Source organism: Micropterus dolomieu, linkage group LG22, assembly GCF_021292245.1.
Source record: "Micropterus dolomieu isolate WLL.071019.BEF.003 ecotype Adirondacks linkage group LG22, ASM2129224v1, whole genome shotgun sequence".
Taxonomy (NCBI): domain Eukaryota; kingdom Metazoa; phylum Chordata; class Actinopteri; order Centrarchiformes; family Centrarchidae; genus Micropterus; species Micropterus dolomieu.
Genome location: NC_060171.1, coordinates 29,297,727 through 29,311,163, shown reverse-complemented (window position 1 = coordinate 29,311,163; position 13,437 = coordinate 29,297,727). Strand labels below are relative to the sequence as shown.

The 13,437-nt window shown below is 40.5% G+C and overlaps 1 protein-coding gene across 1 annotated transcript in view; it reads right to left on the bottom strand.

Annotated features, from left to right (window-relative positions):
* Nucleotides 1-215: 215 nt before the first annotated feature.
* hydin (HYDIN axonemal central pair apparatus protein) overlaps nt 216-13,437 on the bottom strand; it is an 81,783-nt gene continuing 68,561 nt past the window's right edge. The window contains exons 75-89 of the mRNA XM_046038267.1: nt 11,797-12,004; nt 11,467-11,688; nt 10,719-10,888; nt 10,360-10,558; nt 7,945-8,097; nt 7,664-7,834; nt 7,259-7,368; nt 6,735-6,957; nt 4,378-4,587; nt 4,072-4,235; nt 2,534-2,684; nt 2,217-2,447; nt 1,905-2,129; nt 930-1,211; nt 216-716 (exon numbers count right to left, since the gene is read on the bottom strand). Of these exons, the coding sequence (XP_045894223.1) occupies nt 507-716; nt 930-1,211; nt 1,905-2,129; nt 2,217-2,447; nt 2,534-2,684; nt 4,072-4,235; nt 4,378-4,587; nt 6,735-6,957; nt 7,259-7,368; nt 7,664-7,834; nt 7,945-8,097; nt 10,360-10,558; nt 10,719-10,888; nt 11,467-11,688; nt 11,797-12,004 (2,929 nt within the window). The 3' untranslated portion in view covers nt 216-506. The remainder of the gene's footprint in view (nt 717-929; nt 1,212-1,904; nt 2,130-2,216; nt 2,448-2,533; nt 2,685-4,071; nt 4,236-4,377; nt 4,588-6,734; nt 6,958-7,258; nt 7,369-7,663; nt 7,835-7,944; nt 8,098-10,359; nt 10,559-10,718; nt 10,889-11,466; nt 11,689-11,796; nt 12,005-13,437) is intronic.

Here is a 13,437-nt window from a genome sequence, read left to right as displayed (position 1 = left end):
GCTGTTGTTGTCTGCATTGTCCTGTGTGTCTAACAGCACGCAAGGTAGTTTGGACAAATTAACTCCTGGTGGAAAGTTGACACTCTAGCACTCGGGTTATAATAATGACCAAAAGGATCGAAAAAAGGTAAATGACGTTTGGAGCACTAAAACTGGTAAAACCACTTGACATTATTGCCCCCATGTGGACACGAGTGTGCAATGACAGGCATCAGCAGGTTTTTTTCTGCAGGATTTATTCAGTTAATTATTACAATATTTATGAAGACATTTGAGACAACTAATTATTTAAAGCACATAAATAAATACACACCCTCTTGTATTTTTGGCATTAACATTGGAGTTCATGCATCGGATAAATAATTTGAAGCATCATAAAAATAAGCTAAAGCTATGAAGGCTTGTGTCCAAGTGGTTGCCTGTGCACATTTATTTCGTTTGTGTGTCTTTTTGTGTGAGTCTGCACAGCCAATCGCATGTGTGTAGGTGTATGTGTACATATCTCTCTAAGATGACTCAGGGCTTTGGCCCTTCAGGTAATAAACCCAAGAACAAGGTGTGCTGCGGCCTTCGGAGCACTGGCTGGAGATGGTCAGCTTGCCAAACCATGGTCCTGGAGAGCCTCCTGGAGGGGCCTCAAAGGATATCAGGATGTTTTGGGTCTTTTTGGAGAGGATGGTGTCCACCCCTTTGACAGTAAAACAGGGATTGTCCACCTAGGAGCAGGGTAAATAAGGCTTAGGTTAAATCGTTAAATTGAAGAATGCCGGCAGAACATATTTGAAAGAAAATGTTTTCCTTGGATTTCAAGAAATGTATTTCTTGGAATGTTATCAATCATTTCCAGTCTCAGTTACACTAATGCTCTTCTAAAAATTCCACTCTTCAACCTAGTTATTTCCCTGGCCCTCGGGTCATCGGTTCTTTACCTGAAAAGAGAAAGCTGTGGTCTGCAGGAATACATTCTTAAAGGGTAGAGTGATGTTGCGACCAGCCCTGATGCTAAACGGGCCCTGGGCTTTGGGGGGGAGGCAGATCCCATGTAAGGGAAAGATGTATTCGCCACCGATTCCTGAGGACAGTCTGAGCTGGCCTCTCACTTCCCCCAGCTGATGAGGTTCGAAACAAACCTCCACACTGGCCTCTGACCCTGCCTGGAAACCTGGAGAAGCACCAACACTCTTGTCCACAATAAAGTGCGGGCAATCAGTCTGCAGGAGTGAGAAAACAAGCAGAGATTTACATTGATTACATTGGTGTTTTTATAATTCTGAAACATGAAACTTACTTTGAATGAAGGATGAAGAAACCAGAAGCACATTCTCCTCTTGTGTTGTCAAGTAAATACAACTAAAGTTCTTAGATACAGTCATGACCCGATACACAACCAACAGTCATTGAAAATGAGAATTTTACCAATTTGAAACAAAGGTTGATAATCAAACCATCTTTGTCGGGCACACAGATATAAAAACACAAATCCATTATTTGTGAATATATTTTTGAGCTAAACTTGACTCCACTTAAGTTCATTCATCAGACAAACTCAAATTTCAACTAATCAGTTAAAAATAAATGAATACAACACATCAGTTGTCATTTTAACTAGGTTATCTTCAAGAGATTGGTGATACTGTATAAAATGAGTGGGGACTTAAATGGGCACTCCAGCTATTTATTATTGCATTTCCATAAAGACTGGGGACTCACAAGAGAGTTTGTTCAAACGGTCAAAACAAAAGTGCCCCTTTGATAATTTCCAACTCTCTCTCCGACTACATGATGGCCACATCCATTAGTAAGACTACAAGTAGCAGAAAATAAGAGAATGGCAAGAGTTTCACAAGACCGTGGTGTGCACCTTACATTTCTATGTCATTGGGATATGCCTAATATTTTCTTACCTTGCATGAGTACTCTGTTTTAATGCGGGAGTAGTTGATGAATTTAACAAGCACGGAGTGACTGTTGCCCAGGGAAGTGTTGAAGTAGACAGTTTTCTCTGGGGGTGGGGGCAGAGCTCTGAGAAGCAGATCATAGTGGAAGAAGCCCAGATCATTACTGCTCAGAGTCAGCCGGGCTGTAGTCTCACCTGTGCGCAGGGGCTGGTACTCTATGGTCAGAGAACTCTAAAGAAAGGACACATAAAGAGTATCAATTAAAGTTTGTTTGTGGGCACACAGCAGTTAGCGAATAGATGTACTCTCAGTATCCACCTTGGACTGCCCTGGCACAGTGTGTTGAGGTGGGGCGCTGATGTCAGGGCATTTACACTCAGTAGTGAGGCAGGTAGCTGTGGTCAGAGGGTTTTCCACCTGTACAGTGGCTGAGGCCGCCTGACGGACAGCGGTCACCAGCTCTATAGTGGACAGGACTCCTGGAGATGTGGCCTTGAAGGTGACAAGGTAGAACAAGTACTCACCGGACACCACATTACAAAACGTAACCTGAGGAGAAGAGTTATAAGGTGATGTTAGGACAAGGCTCAGAAATTTATTCAGATCTGGTCACAGAAATGTGTGTGTGAACAAACCTTTGTGTTGTACTGCCCCTCTCTGTATGTAAAGAAAGACATCTTGTAGTCTCTCTTGGCCAAAGCAGGGACATCAATGTATTCTAGACCCTTTAGGGACACTGTAGGATCTGGCCTGTCAGGTTTCAGGATCTCCATCAGCACACGGAACCTGACCACACAGAAACACTTATGACTCTGCTGTAAAGCTAACAGGGCTTGTGTATTTGTCATTCACATTCAGCATTAAGCTAGTCTTTTTGAAATGCGGCAAGAGATTTTCCTAAATTAAAGGGGTAAGAATAAATTAAAGGTTGCGTAGTAGGGCTGGGCGGTATATCGGTATAATGAGGTATACTGATATAATTTCAAAAGAGTTAAGAAATTAGACAATACTGTTTATACCATATAGTTTGACATTGAGTTAATTAATGTGTTTCCGTAAAGTCCTGCCAGCATTTGCTCCTCTCTCTCTCTCTGAGCAGCCCCGCCCCTCTTTCTGCGTCTGCACGCAGTCGTCTACTCACAAACTCCCTAACAACATGGAGGGAGACACAGTGCCGGTCGACACTGCTGAAGACCTGGCTTGTAAAAAGAAAAAAAAAAAACGTTCAGTGTTTCCTACACAAACTCTTTTCTTCGGCCGTCCGCGCCTCCTCCTGTGAAGGGAATCGCGGGTGGAAAAGTCAAGAAAAGTTCTGTTTTTTATTCAACGACTTTATACAACGTGGCCTTCTACTGATGGAGAAAGTCACCGGAGCAGACATAGAGGGAGGGAGGGAGAGACGGAAAGAACCGGGGCACACTGACGTGTTTGCAGGAGAGGTATGTTAGGTCTGTGAGTGTGAAGAGAACTGAAGGAGGCGGATTCAGTAAGTGAGTGACACTTGGAGAATGAAAGATGGAGAATGAAGTATAATTAAAAGGGTGAAATAAGAAACAAGCTAAACAAGGGGTAGCTGGTTTTAGTGTGTATGTTTTTGCTATTTGTAGTAACCCACCCAAGCCCACTTAACAGAAAATACTGATAATTATACCGGAATTCTGCCTAACAGTACCGGGATATGACTCTGTGGTCCATATCGCCCAGCCCTATTGTGTAGTGATGAACCCACAGAGGAGCTTTAAACTGAGTTTCAGCTCTTTGTTTTGTTGTCCAGCCCGCAACTTTACTGCTTTGGTTCAATCTCATACTGTCTCTTTCAGCCACAGCAGGCAGCTGTTTTCACTGTACACTATCTGCTCAGCGCCAGAGCAGCTAAAGAGCCAGATATTTCAACTCAGGAGTTGGTGGAGACCAAAGCAGAGTGAAAAGTAGAGTGAATACTCGACTTTTTGTTTAGCAAGTTAAGCCTATCAACTTAAAGGTGATAATTTGTCAATAGTGTGTTTACAGCTTGTTTCCCCCACCCCCAAGTGGCCAAGAAAAGATGCTATTGCATGTTTAAGAATTATATCAGGATTATATTTAGGGTTGCATATGATTTAATAGATTAAAGATATTAGTGATTTCAAGGAGTGTGTGTGTGTGTGTGTGTGTGTGTGTGTGTGTGTTTTACCGCTGCTGCTTGGAGAGCCAATTGCGCACAGGGAGCAACTGTGTGTGGTGAGTCTTGGCAGGCAGTTCGTGTACAATGACATGCTCTGCCTTGGGAGGCTCAGCAGTTCCCTGCAAGGAGTACAGCATGCCTGTCCCGTCAGGGAAGGAGAAAAAGACTGATCCCTGAGAAAATAAGAAGAGAGATATAACAAGATAATGTCACACTTAGTTGCTAACATTATAGTGTTTTATTTTGTTATATTAAATGCACAAAAAAGGCAAAATATAAAAAATTGATTTTGTTTAAATGTTGGTGCTCCTTTACCGTGTGTTTTTTTCCATCAGCAGTCATGGTCAGTGGTTGGTAGGTGATCTCATATGTCTTGTTCTGGAGGGGTTCAAGGATCACAGAGGGTGCAGCGCTCCACTGCTCGCCCTCTATGACAGGTCTGATGCTGCAGTGCTGGCTTGTGGGGTTAAACACGTGCAGGGTCTGGATGTGAGAGTCACGTACTGGGCAAACAAAATTCACCACCTGGAGAGAAGCGGTCAGAAAGCGGTCAATTTTATGCAATAGGTAGTACAAAGGAAGTTACGTTGTAGGTAATGCCTTTCACTGAACGTAAGCAAAAAGAACTGCAGGATTAATCACCTTCAACTTATTCTAAATACATTATATGAGTAACTTTCTAAAGTCTTCTCTCATGCAGTAGTGGCTAATTAGCTAAATGAAACTGACTGCAAGTTTCCCCAAATTTTCAATGATCTTTAAATCTGTCAACACTGTCTGCCTGTTCCAAAAAAGAGTCGAGTCAATGTCTCACATTATCTGATGCTGGCCTTTTACCATCCCTACAATGAGAAGCTACACTGCTGCAAGCCAGCTTTTAGCTTTTCTGCCTATTGGAGGAGCCTAAAAAAAAAAAATAAATCAATATCCAATATACAAACGAGTGTAAAAACCTTGCACTGCTTTCTCGTACACAAAGCAAATGTGATGATTCATATGGTTGGTCAATGAAAACGGTTTGTCCCTACATAACGCAGCACACCTCTGTTAGAAATCTTGTTATGAAAAGAGTCACTGCAAACATACAGAACATAACAACAATGTAATACTTTATTGATCACCTTATGGAAGATTATTGTAGTTTATGGCTGGATACATCCCTTGTGCTAGTAGTGTCTAAATAAGACAAGAGGGAATGGCGTGTTGGGCTGCTCGGGGTCTCACTGACCAGATTATTTTTACCAAATAATACCTCCAACACTACGACTTTGTTAAAGCAAATGAAATAATCTGAACTCTTGGATACAGACGTTTGAATGTCGAAAGCACTACGCTGCCACAAAACCGGACAAACAGTTAGAGAAGAGTCTGAGCAACATCAACCAAACAGGAGATGGCTCAAGTCAAGAGACATCACAGGAGTCTTCACCAAGTTCAACTGAACGTCCAAGGCCATAGGCCATCATACTCCTGCTGAAATGTAGCTACCGCCTGCTGACACAGGGAGCAGCTTCCAAGAAGGAAAGCAACCTGGAGAGGCAACCCTTTCCATGTATACCAGGCTCTCCCGGGGGAAATCCAGCAGAGGCATGCAAAATATGAAGATAACGGTGAAGCTCCGTAGAACTGGGATCTCTGCTATGGTCTTCTCTATCCTGCAAGGCTCATTTTCACAGTGGATGGAAAGAATCACATCTATAAAACTCCCGATGATATGATATTTCTCTAGCCTCCCTCTGCCATTATCTAACATAATAAAAATACTGATAATCCCTTAATCCCCCGGTGAGCCAGCTAAAGAACTATACAGACGTCTCAGTATTCCTGACCTATCCCTCCCCTCATGTAAGGTGAGGATGAACCCTTTATTTACAGCTGGAGAGATACCTATAGTAAACATAGTTTGGCAGCAAAACAATATTATTACACTAAGCTTAACTGATAGTTGACGGAAAATTTATAAATTTCAGTGAACTGAAAAGGCAACACAAATTTAATGACTTTTAAATCGGAATATTCTGTTGAAAAGAACTTGATGGAGGAAGTCAGTGGTAAATAAATGGTTTCTGAACTGTATAAATTATTATACCACACCATTTATAACTGTTGTACAAGCATTAAGTCACAGTGGGAGAAAGATTTAGAGGGGTGCGCTCACTACAGTGTCAATGTGAAAATATTTTACGCTGTTCAAATTACTTACCAAATTGTGTAAGATACAAAGTTATCCAGTAAAAACTTTTATTTAGGTCATATATAACTTTTGGATGATGTTATACTTGTCTTAAATTCTTATTTTATGTGTAAATATTCCAATATAACCTGCAGAATTTTTACTGGGCAGTAAGATAGTTGGAATCAATTCTCAAATGACGCAACGGCTGGTCGGACTAGCATGTCTGTCAGGAAGGAGGACAATATTCATCCACTGGAAATTGAGGAAACCCAACTGTTGTTTGGAGAACAAGCTCAAGGAATACAATGTCTCTTCAATTAGGTCATTTTTTTGGTTTGTTCATACAGTCTTGTTTTCTGTTTCTTAGGTATTCAATTGAGTGTGGTACATCAATGCCCCTATACTGTTCATCAGATACAAAACCCCAAACAAAATGTATCCTGTATATGTTTTATTTCCCTCCTTTACTTTGTGTACAAAAGTGCATTAATCAAACCTCTTTGCTAGTGGAGGCTACGATGCAGGAGCCTGTCACAGTGAGGGTAACAGGTGAGGAAGAGCCTTCCACACAGCACGACAGGTTCTCATATCTTGTGTCATTAATCAGTTCTTTGGGGGCAAAAGTCACTTCAAAAGGGACCTCCATGCCTGGACAGATATAGCCTTTAGCTGGTGCGATAGACAACTCTGGAGGAAAATTAACTGTTTTCCACTGGAACCTGGTTATAAGGTAGAGAGATAAATAAAAAAACAAAGAGGATTTAAATCCAACCAGATTTAGCCATGAATGTCAAAAGCAAGCTACAAATGATTGCAACACATCTATAGACAGAATGTTCAAATAGCACCAAAGAGAGCTGATAAAGTCAGTCTGATATGTTTTTCTTTATCAATCTGTCAACTCATTAAAAAATAGAAAAGAAATCTAGCTTGATAAGTGCGTGTGTGTCTGTGTTTCTGTTGCAATATGTAAGAATGAGGATTTTTTCTTAGATAACTACTGAAACATCATTGGATCACCTGGCACCAATGTCCCCAGTATTCATCATGACAATCTTCTTCCGGGCCTTGCACCGCTGGACAACAGCTCCAAAGGCTAGGTGGGCCTGGTCCAGTTGGACCTCCACACGCTGACAGTTAAAACAGGAGCTAGTGATTAACATGACTTTGTTGAATAGACAGTAGACAATTAAGAGAACAAACCTCAAAATGCCTTGTATAAACTTTGTGTCATTCACAGTGTACTCTGTTTCAAAAACAAATACATAATACACACTCTAACACGATAATTCGCTAAATAGTTCTGAAAATAGTTAGGAGTAAACCAGTAAAAATAGAATTTTATGTTGTCAAGTAAATACATCAAGCAAGGTCATCATTTGCACCAGCCTTGTAACATGAAATGAAAATACTACCACAACCTACCTGACAGCAGCCTTGAATGGTCAGCAGGGGGTGTAACAGGCCCGCAAACTCAGCCTGCAGCTCAGCAGTGAAGGGAGGTATGTGCTGACGAGGTGTGAACTGGATCTCAACATTACATGAACCACCACTGGCTTTTAGGTTCAGGTCACCTGCTGGACTGAATGACAAATCCTAGAAGAGGAGAGGGGAGCATGATATTAAGTGTTGTTTGTGAAGACCAGAGTTTATCTGTGTGTGTGTGTGTCTGTGTGTGTGTGTGTGTGTGTGTGTGTGTTCCCTACCCTTGAGTCCAGTGGTGTGTTTGTATTGAGCACCAGAGTAAAGGAAAGGTCTAAAGGGCTGCGGTTGACCAGAACCACTTGTTTTTTCACCTTCTGACCCAACATGAGAGATCCCAGTTTAACTTTCCTCTGCTTAGGGTCCTCCACCTCCAGCTAGGACAGAATGGGATACAGGATGATTGGATTAAATACTTCAGATTCTAATAAATGATAAAGTCAAATGGATAGATTAAGTGGAACCTGTTTACAGTAAGGGAAGAATCTACTATCACTAAAGGTGAGTATTTGGTTTGATGTTCTTTTTAATATTGCCTGTATAATTATTGGCAAAATAGACATGTCAAATAGACGTAGATTTACAGTGGTGTTTGTAAACAAGCACAAGCTGTTGCTTCTTAAACCAGTTTGGCACTAGAAGCACTTGGCTCCAGGTAGACAGGTTTTTCATCAACAGCAGCATGCAGCATTATTCCTGAAATGCGTTTTAAGGCACTGAATCCCAAATCTGTAACTTTAACTTTTCTAAAGAAATTCATACAGTCTGTAGGATGTAGATTTGTGTAAATTGGTGACAATAGTCACCTTAGAGCTAAACTGTGTAACCTTTAAATTAAATAAAAGCAGGCTACAGCCTGTTTTCCTGTAGTCTGCTATGACAGTAGACAGTATGATTACCCTGCCCTTTAACCTTAACCTGGAAGAAATGACCAAAAATGAAAGTCAGATACGGATATATCAGTCCAACAGTAAAACCATTTAAAAGGAGCAAGCAACAGCTGACTTACCAAATAGACTCGGAGAAGGCATCTGCTTTACTCGACCGGTAATGGAACATCTAACATTGGCTTCGGCTAGGCATTGATTATTTTGTTGAAGTTGCAGTTTTGTGTGGGGATTACAGTTTTCTGTAATTACTGTTTATGGTCACGATTCAAGAACTGAGGGTGACTGCTACAATGTAAACTAACAATAGTTAGTTTGATTTAGAAGGGAACACAAAATTACACTATATTAACTATCACTTATTCTAGCATAACTGCATTTGTTTCTGTCGTAATGCTACACATACTGCCAGATGCATCCTAATCGTTTTTATCCATCCTTTGGTGAATTACCGCTGCTTGTTAGCTCATTAATTCATAACTTAGCTTGTTATCAATGGAGCTAAGTTACATACTCGGAGCAATCACACTAAATTTTCTATGATGTGTGAAGATGATGTGGATCATAATGCCAGTAGGACATACAGTATTTTGAGTTGTCCCCCTTGTTTATGTGAGACCCTTACATGTTGCTAGTCACTCAGTGAGTTTGGTGAGTAACGCCAACTGTTAGCAACTACATATTAGCACACAACTGCTGTGGGTTCAGATGTTTTCGGGCACAGTAATCTGATCATGATATACAGGTGCTGGTCATATAATTAGAATATCATCAAAAAGTTGATTTATTTCAGTAATTCCATTCAAAAAGTGAAACTTATATAATGTATACATTCATTCCACACAGACTGATATATTTCAAATGTTCATCCCTTTTAATTTTGATGATTATAACTGACAACTAATGAAAACCCCAAAATCAGTATCTCAGAAAATTTTAATATTGTGAAAAGGTTCAATATTGAAGACATCCGGTGCCACACTCTAATCAGCTAATTAACTCAAAACACATGCAAAGGCCTTTAAATGGTCTCAGTCTAGTTCTGTAGGCTACACAATCATGGGGAAGACTGCTGACTTGACAGCTGTCCAAAAGACGACCATTGACACCTTGCACAAGGAGGGCAAGACACAAAAGGTCATTGCTAAAGAGGCTGGCTGTTCACAGAGTTCTGTGTCCAAGCACATTAATAGAGAGGCGAAGGGAAGGAAAAGATGAAAGAAGATAGCTGATTAGAGTGTGGCACCAGGTGTCTTTAATATTGAACCTTTTCACCATATTCTAATTTTCTGAGATACTGATTTGGGGGTTTTCATTAGTTGTCAGTTATAATTATCAAAATTAAAAGGAATGAACACTTGAAATATATCAGTCTGTGTGGAATGAATGTATACATTATACAAGTTTCACTCTTTGAATGGAATTACTGAAATAAATCAACTTTTTGATGATATTCTAATTATATGACCAGCACCTGTGTACACGACAACGGATGTCAAAACAACAAAATGAAAAGTCTTTTCACATCATTTGACATCAAGACATGTTTCTTTTCCTTTCAGTCCCAGTCTTGTGTTGAAGTCTGTTCAAAACAAAATGCACTATTGAATGGGGGTTGAATGGGGCTGTACCCTTCACTGCTCATTTATCAATATAATTAGATCTGCCAGTTTGTAAATGCTCAGTGAAAGTTGCATAGACCGATAGGTAATTTTGGTATTAGATTCATAGATTATCGCTTTTCTTTCTCACCTTCATCTCGATGCCTAGGCCCAGGATGTCCACCAGTTTTGTGACACAGCTGTTTAAGATGAAGGTGAATTTTTCATGGTAACGGCCTGCCTCACGAGGACAGAAGTTAATAGGTACCTCCATCACAGCCCCAGGGGACAAAATATCTGGTTGGAAGTCAATTTCTAGGTAGGAGGTGTTGTTGAACAGACACTGGACACTGAGGAGAGGAAAGTAGAGGACAGAAGGTTTCATCAGAGTTGTTTTTTAATCTCAAACGCTGACATTCTGAGTAAAGTAAAAACATGTTTTTCTGCAGTAAACACACATGGACAAAAACAGACACACACACACACACACACACACACACATAAATATACCTGATGTCCTTTTCGCCTTTGTTTCTGATTACTAAAGTCTGGGAGGTCGGCACCATGCCAGGAGAGTATAGGAAGCACTTGCCAAAGTTGTACTTGGTGAAGGAGAATTCAAGGCTGGGTGCTATAGCCCTGCCTTTAATGGCAAAGGTAAATGTTGGCCCGTGCGTTATCTGACAAGAGGAAACAAGAGAGGAGTGGCGTAGACCCAGAAAGAACAAATCAAGAATAACTATAAAGCATATTTGTTCAGTGGTGTGTCACTTATTAATTAAAATATATGTACACATATGGCAATGCAATTGTATTTGGTAAAAAAACAATGGCAATTACACCTGATCAAGCAGAAAAACACTAACAACGCAAGTGTCAGTTTAAACACAGGATCTATTTGGTGTTGAACGGTCAGTTCCAGCAAGTTTAACAACTTAATTATAGCTAAATTTTCAAGTGTCCCTTTTTTTACATATTTTTTTAAATTAAATTATGTAGTTGCTGTCATAATTTGGCAGTAATCTTATTGTTTTAGTATTTGTCTCTAAAGATGAAGAAGAGAAAATTAGCTTTAGTTTGTTGAGTAGACTTTTAATTACTAAGACATTTTCACCACACTTGAATGAGAAAAAGATTAGCATGGATTAAGGGAATGTCTTTATTAGTATTTCTAGAATGCTGGTGGCTAAACAACCTTTAAAGCACCAGTACCTCTGTAAAAACCCTCATAAAACTTGATAGAAGATCAGCATCTCACCTTGATACTCAGTCTGATGTCCTGGAGGTTACAAATGCTTCGGGCACAAAAGAAGAGTGACGAATGCAGCTTCTTCCCAACGTCAATTGTAGCATTTTGCGGTTTGATATCCAAGTGTTGCAGCAGCTCGCTGGGGCCTGTTAGGTCAAAGTTCACTTCCAAGCTGAATTTGGCCAGATTGGACACCAGGAAATTAAAGGTGGATTGCTCAGAAATCTCCACCTACAGACAGCATATATATAGACACATACAGGAAGGTGACTTTCATGTTTAAATTTCACATGTCAAGACATGTGAGTATTTGCGTCTGTGATGTGAAAGTGTGCTGACCATTCCAAAGTCCAGAGTGTCTTGGTGGTTAGGGCTTATCTCTCTGAGGCCTCCGTCTGGCTTCTCAACTTGAACAGAAGTGCTCATGGTGAAACAATTGGCCTTAACTGTGAGTGCAAGTGGCTCTGACTTCCTCTTCACCCTCAGAACCAATCTGAAGCTCACATAACCCTTCCGGCAAGGTGTGAAGGACACCGACAATGGCAACCTGCACCAAAGAGTTCACAAATACTGACTGACACAGTGCTCTTTATTACTTTCTACAATATTCTGTGATAGAGGTACCAAAGTTAATTAGCAGTGAAACAATATACAACTACCTTACAAAGCTTTAATATTTGCTAATTAATGCCATCACGCACAAGTCAGTTATTGTGTTTTCTAAATAATGGAAACTTACATTTATTGCAGAGACTGGAACATTTCATTGGCATTAAAGGAACTGCTCTAAGCTGGTTTAAGTCCTATTTATCAGATCGATTTCAGTTTGTACATACTAACGATGAGTCCTCCATGCACAAAGTCAAAAGTTAGTCATGGAGTTCCTCAAGGATCTGTCCTCGGACCAATCCTCTTCACTTTATATATGCTTCCCTTAGGCAATATTATCAGGAAATATTCCATAAACTTTCATTGTTATGCAGATGATACTCAGTTATATCTATCGATCAAGCCAGATGAAACTCATCAGTTAGCTAAACTTCAAATGTGCCTTCAGGATGTTAAAACCTGGATGACTTGTAATTTTCTAATGTTAAACTCAGATAAAACTGAAGTTATTGTTCTGGGGCCTAAGCACCTCCGTGATGCATTATCTAAAGATATAGTTTCCCTTGATGGCATCGCCCTGGCCTGCAGCACCACTGTGAGGAATCTTGGAGTTATCTTTGATCAGGACATGTCGTTTAAGTCTCACATTAAGCAAATTTCAAGGATCGCCCTTTTTCATCTACGTAATATCGCAAAAATCAGGAATATCCTGTCTAAAAATGATGCAGAAAAACTAGTCCATGCATTTGTTACTTCTAGGCTGGATTACTGCAATTCCTTATTATCAGGCTGCTCGAAAAAGTCCATTAAGACTCTTCAGCTGATCCAGAATGCTGCAGAATGTGTTCTGACAGGAACCAGGAAAAGAGATCACATTTCTCCTGTCTTAGCTTCTCTGTATTGGCTTCCAGTAAAATCCAGAATAGAATTTAAAATCATTCTTCTTACCTACAAAGCTCTCAATGGTCAGGCACCATCTTATCTTAAAGAGCTCATAGTACCTTACTACCTCACCAGAGCACTGCGCTCCCAGAATGCAGGGTTACTTGTGGTTCCTAGAGTCTCCAGAAGTAGACTAGGAGCCAGAGCGTTCAGCTATCAAGCTCCTCTCCTGTGGAACCAAGTTCCAGTTTGGGTTCAGGAGGCAGACACCATCTCCACATTTAAGAGTAGGCTTAAGACTTTCCTCTTTGATAAAGTTTATAGTTAGGGCTGGCTGAGGTGACTCCTGAACCATCCCTTAGTTATGCTGCTATAGGCCTAGACTGCCGGAGGATTTCCTATGATGCACTGAGCTCCTCTCTCCTCTACTTTCTCTCCCTCTGTATGCAACCTCATCCCATTATTGCATGTTACTAACTCAACTTCTCC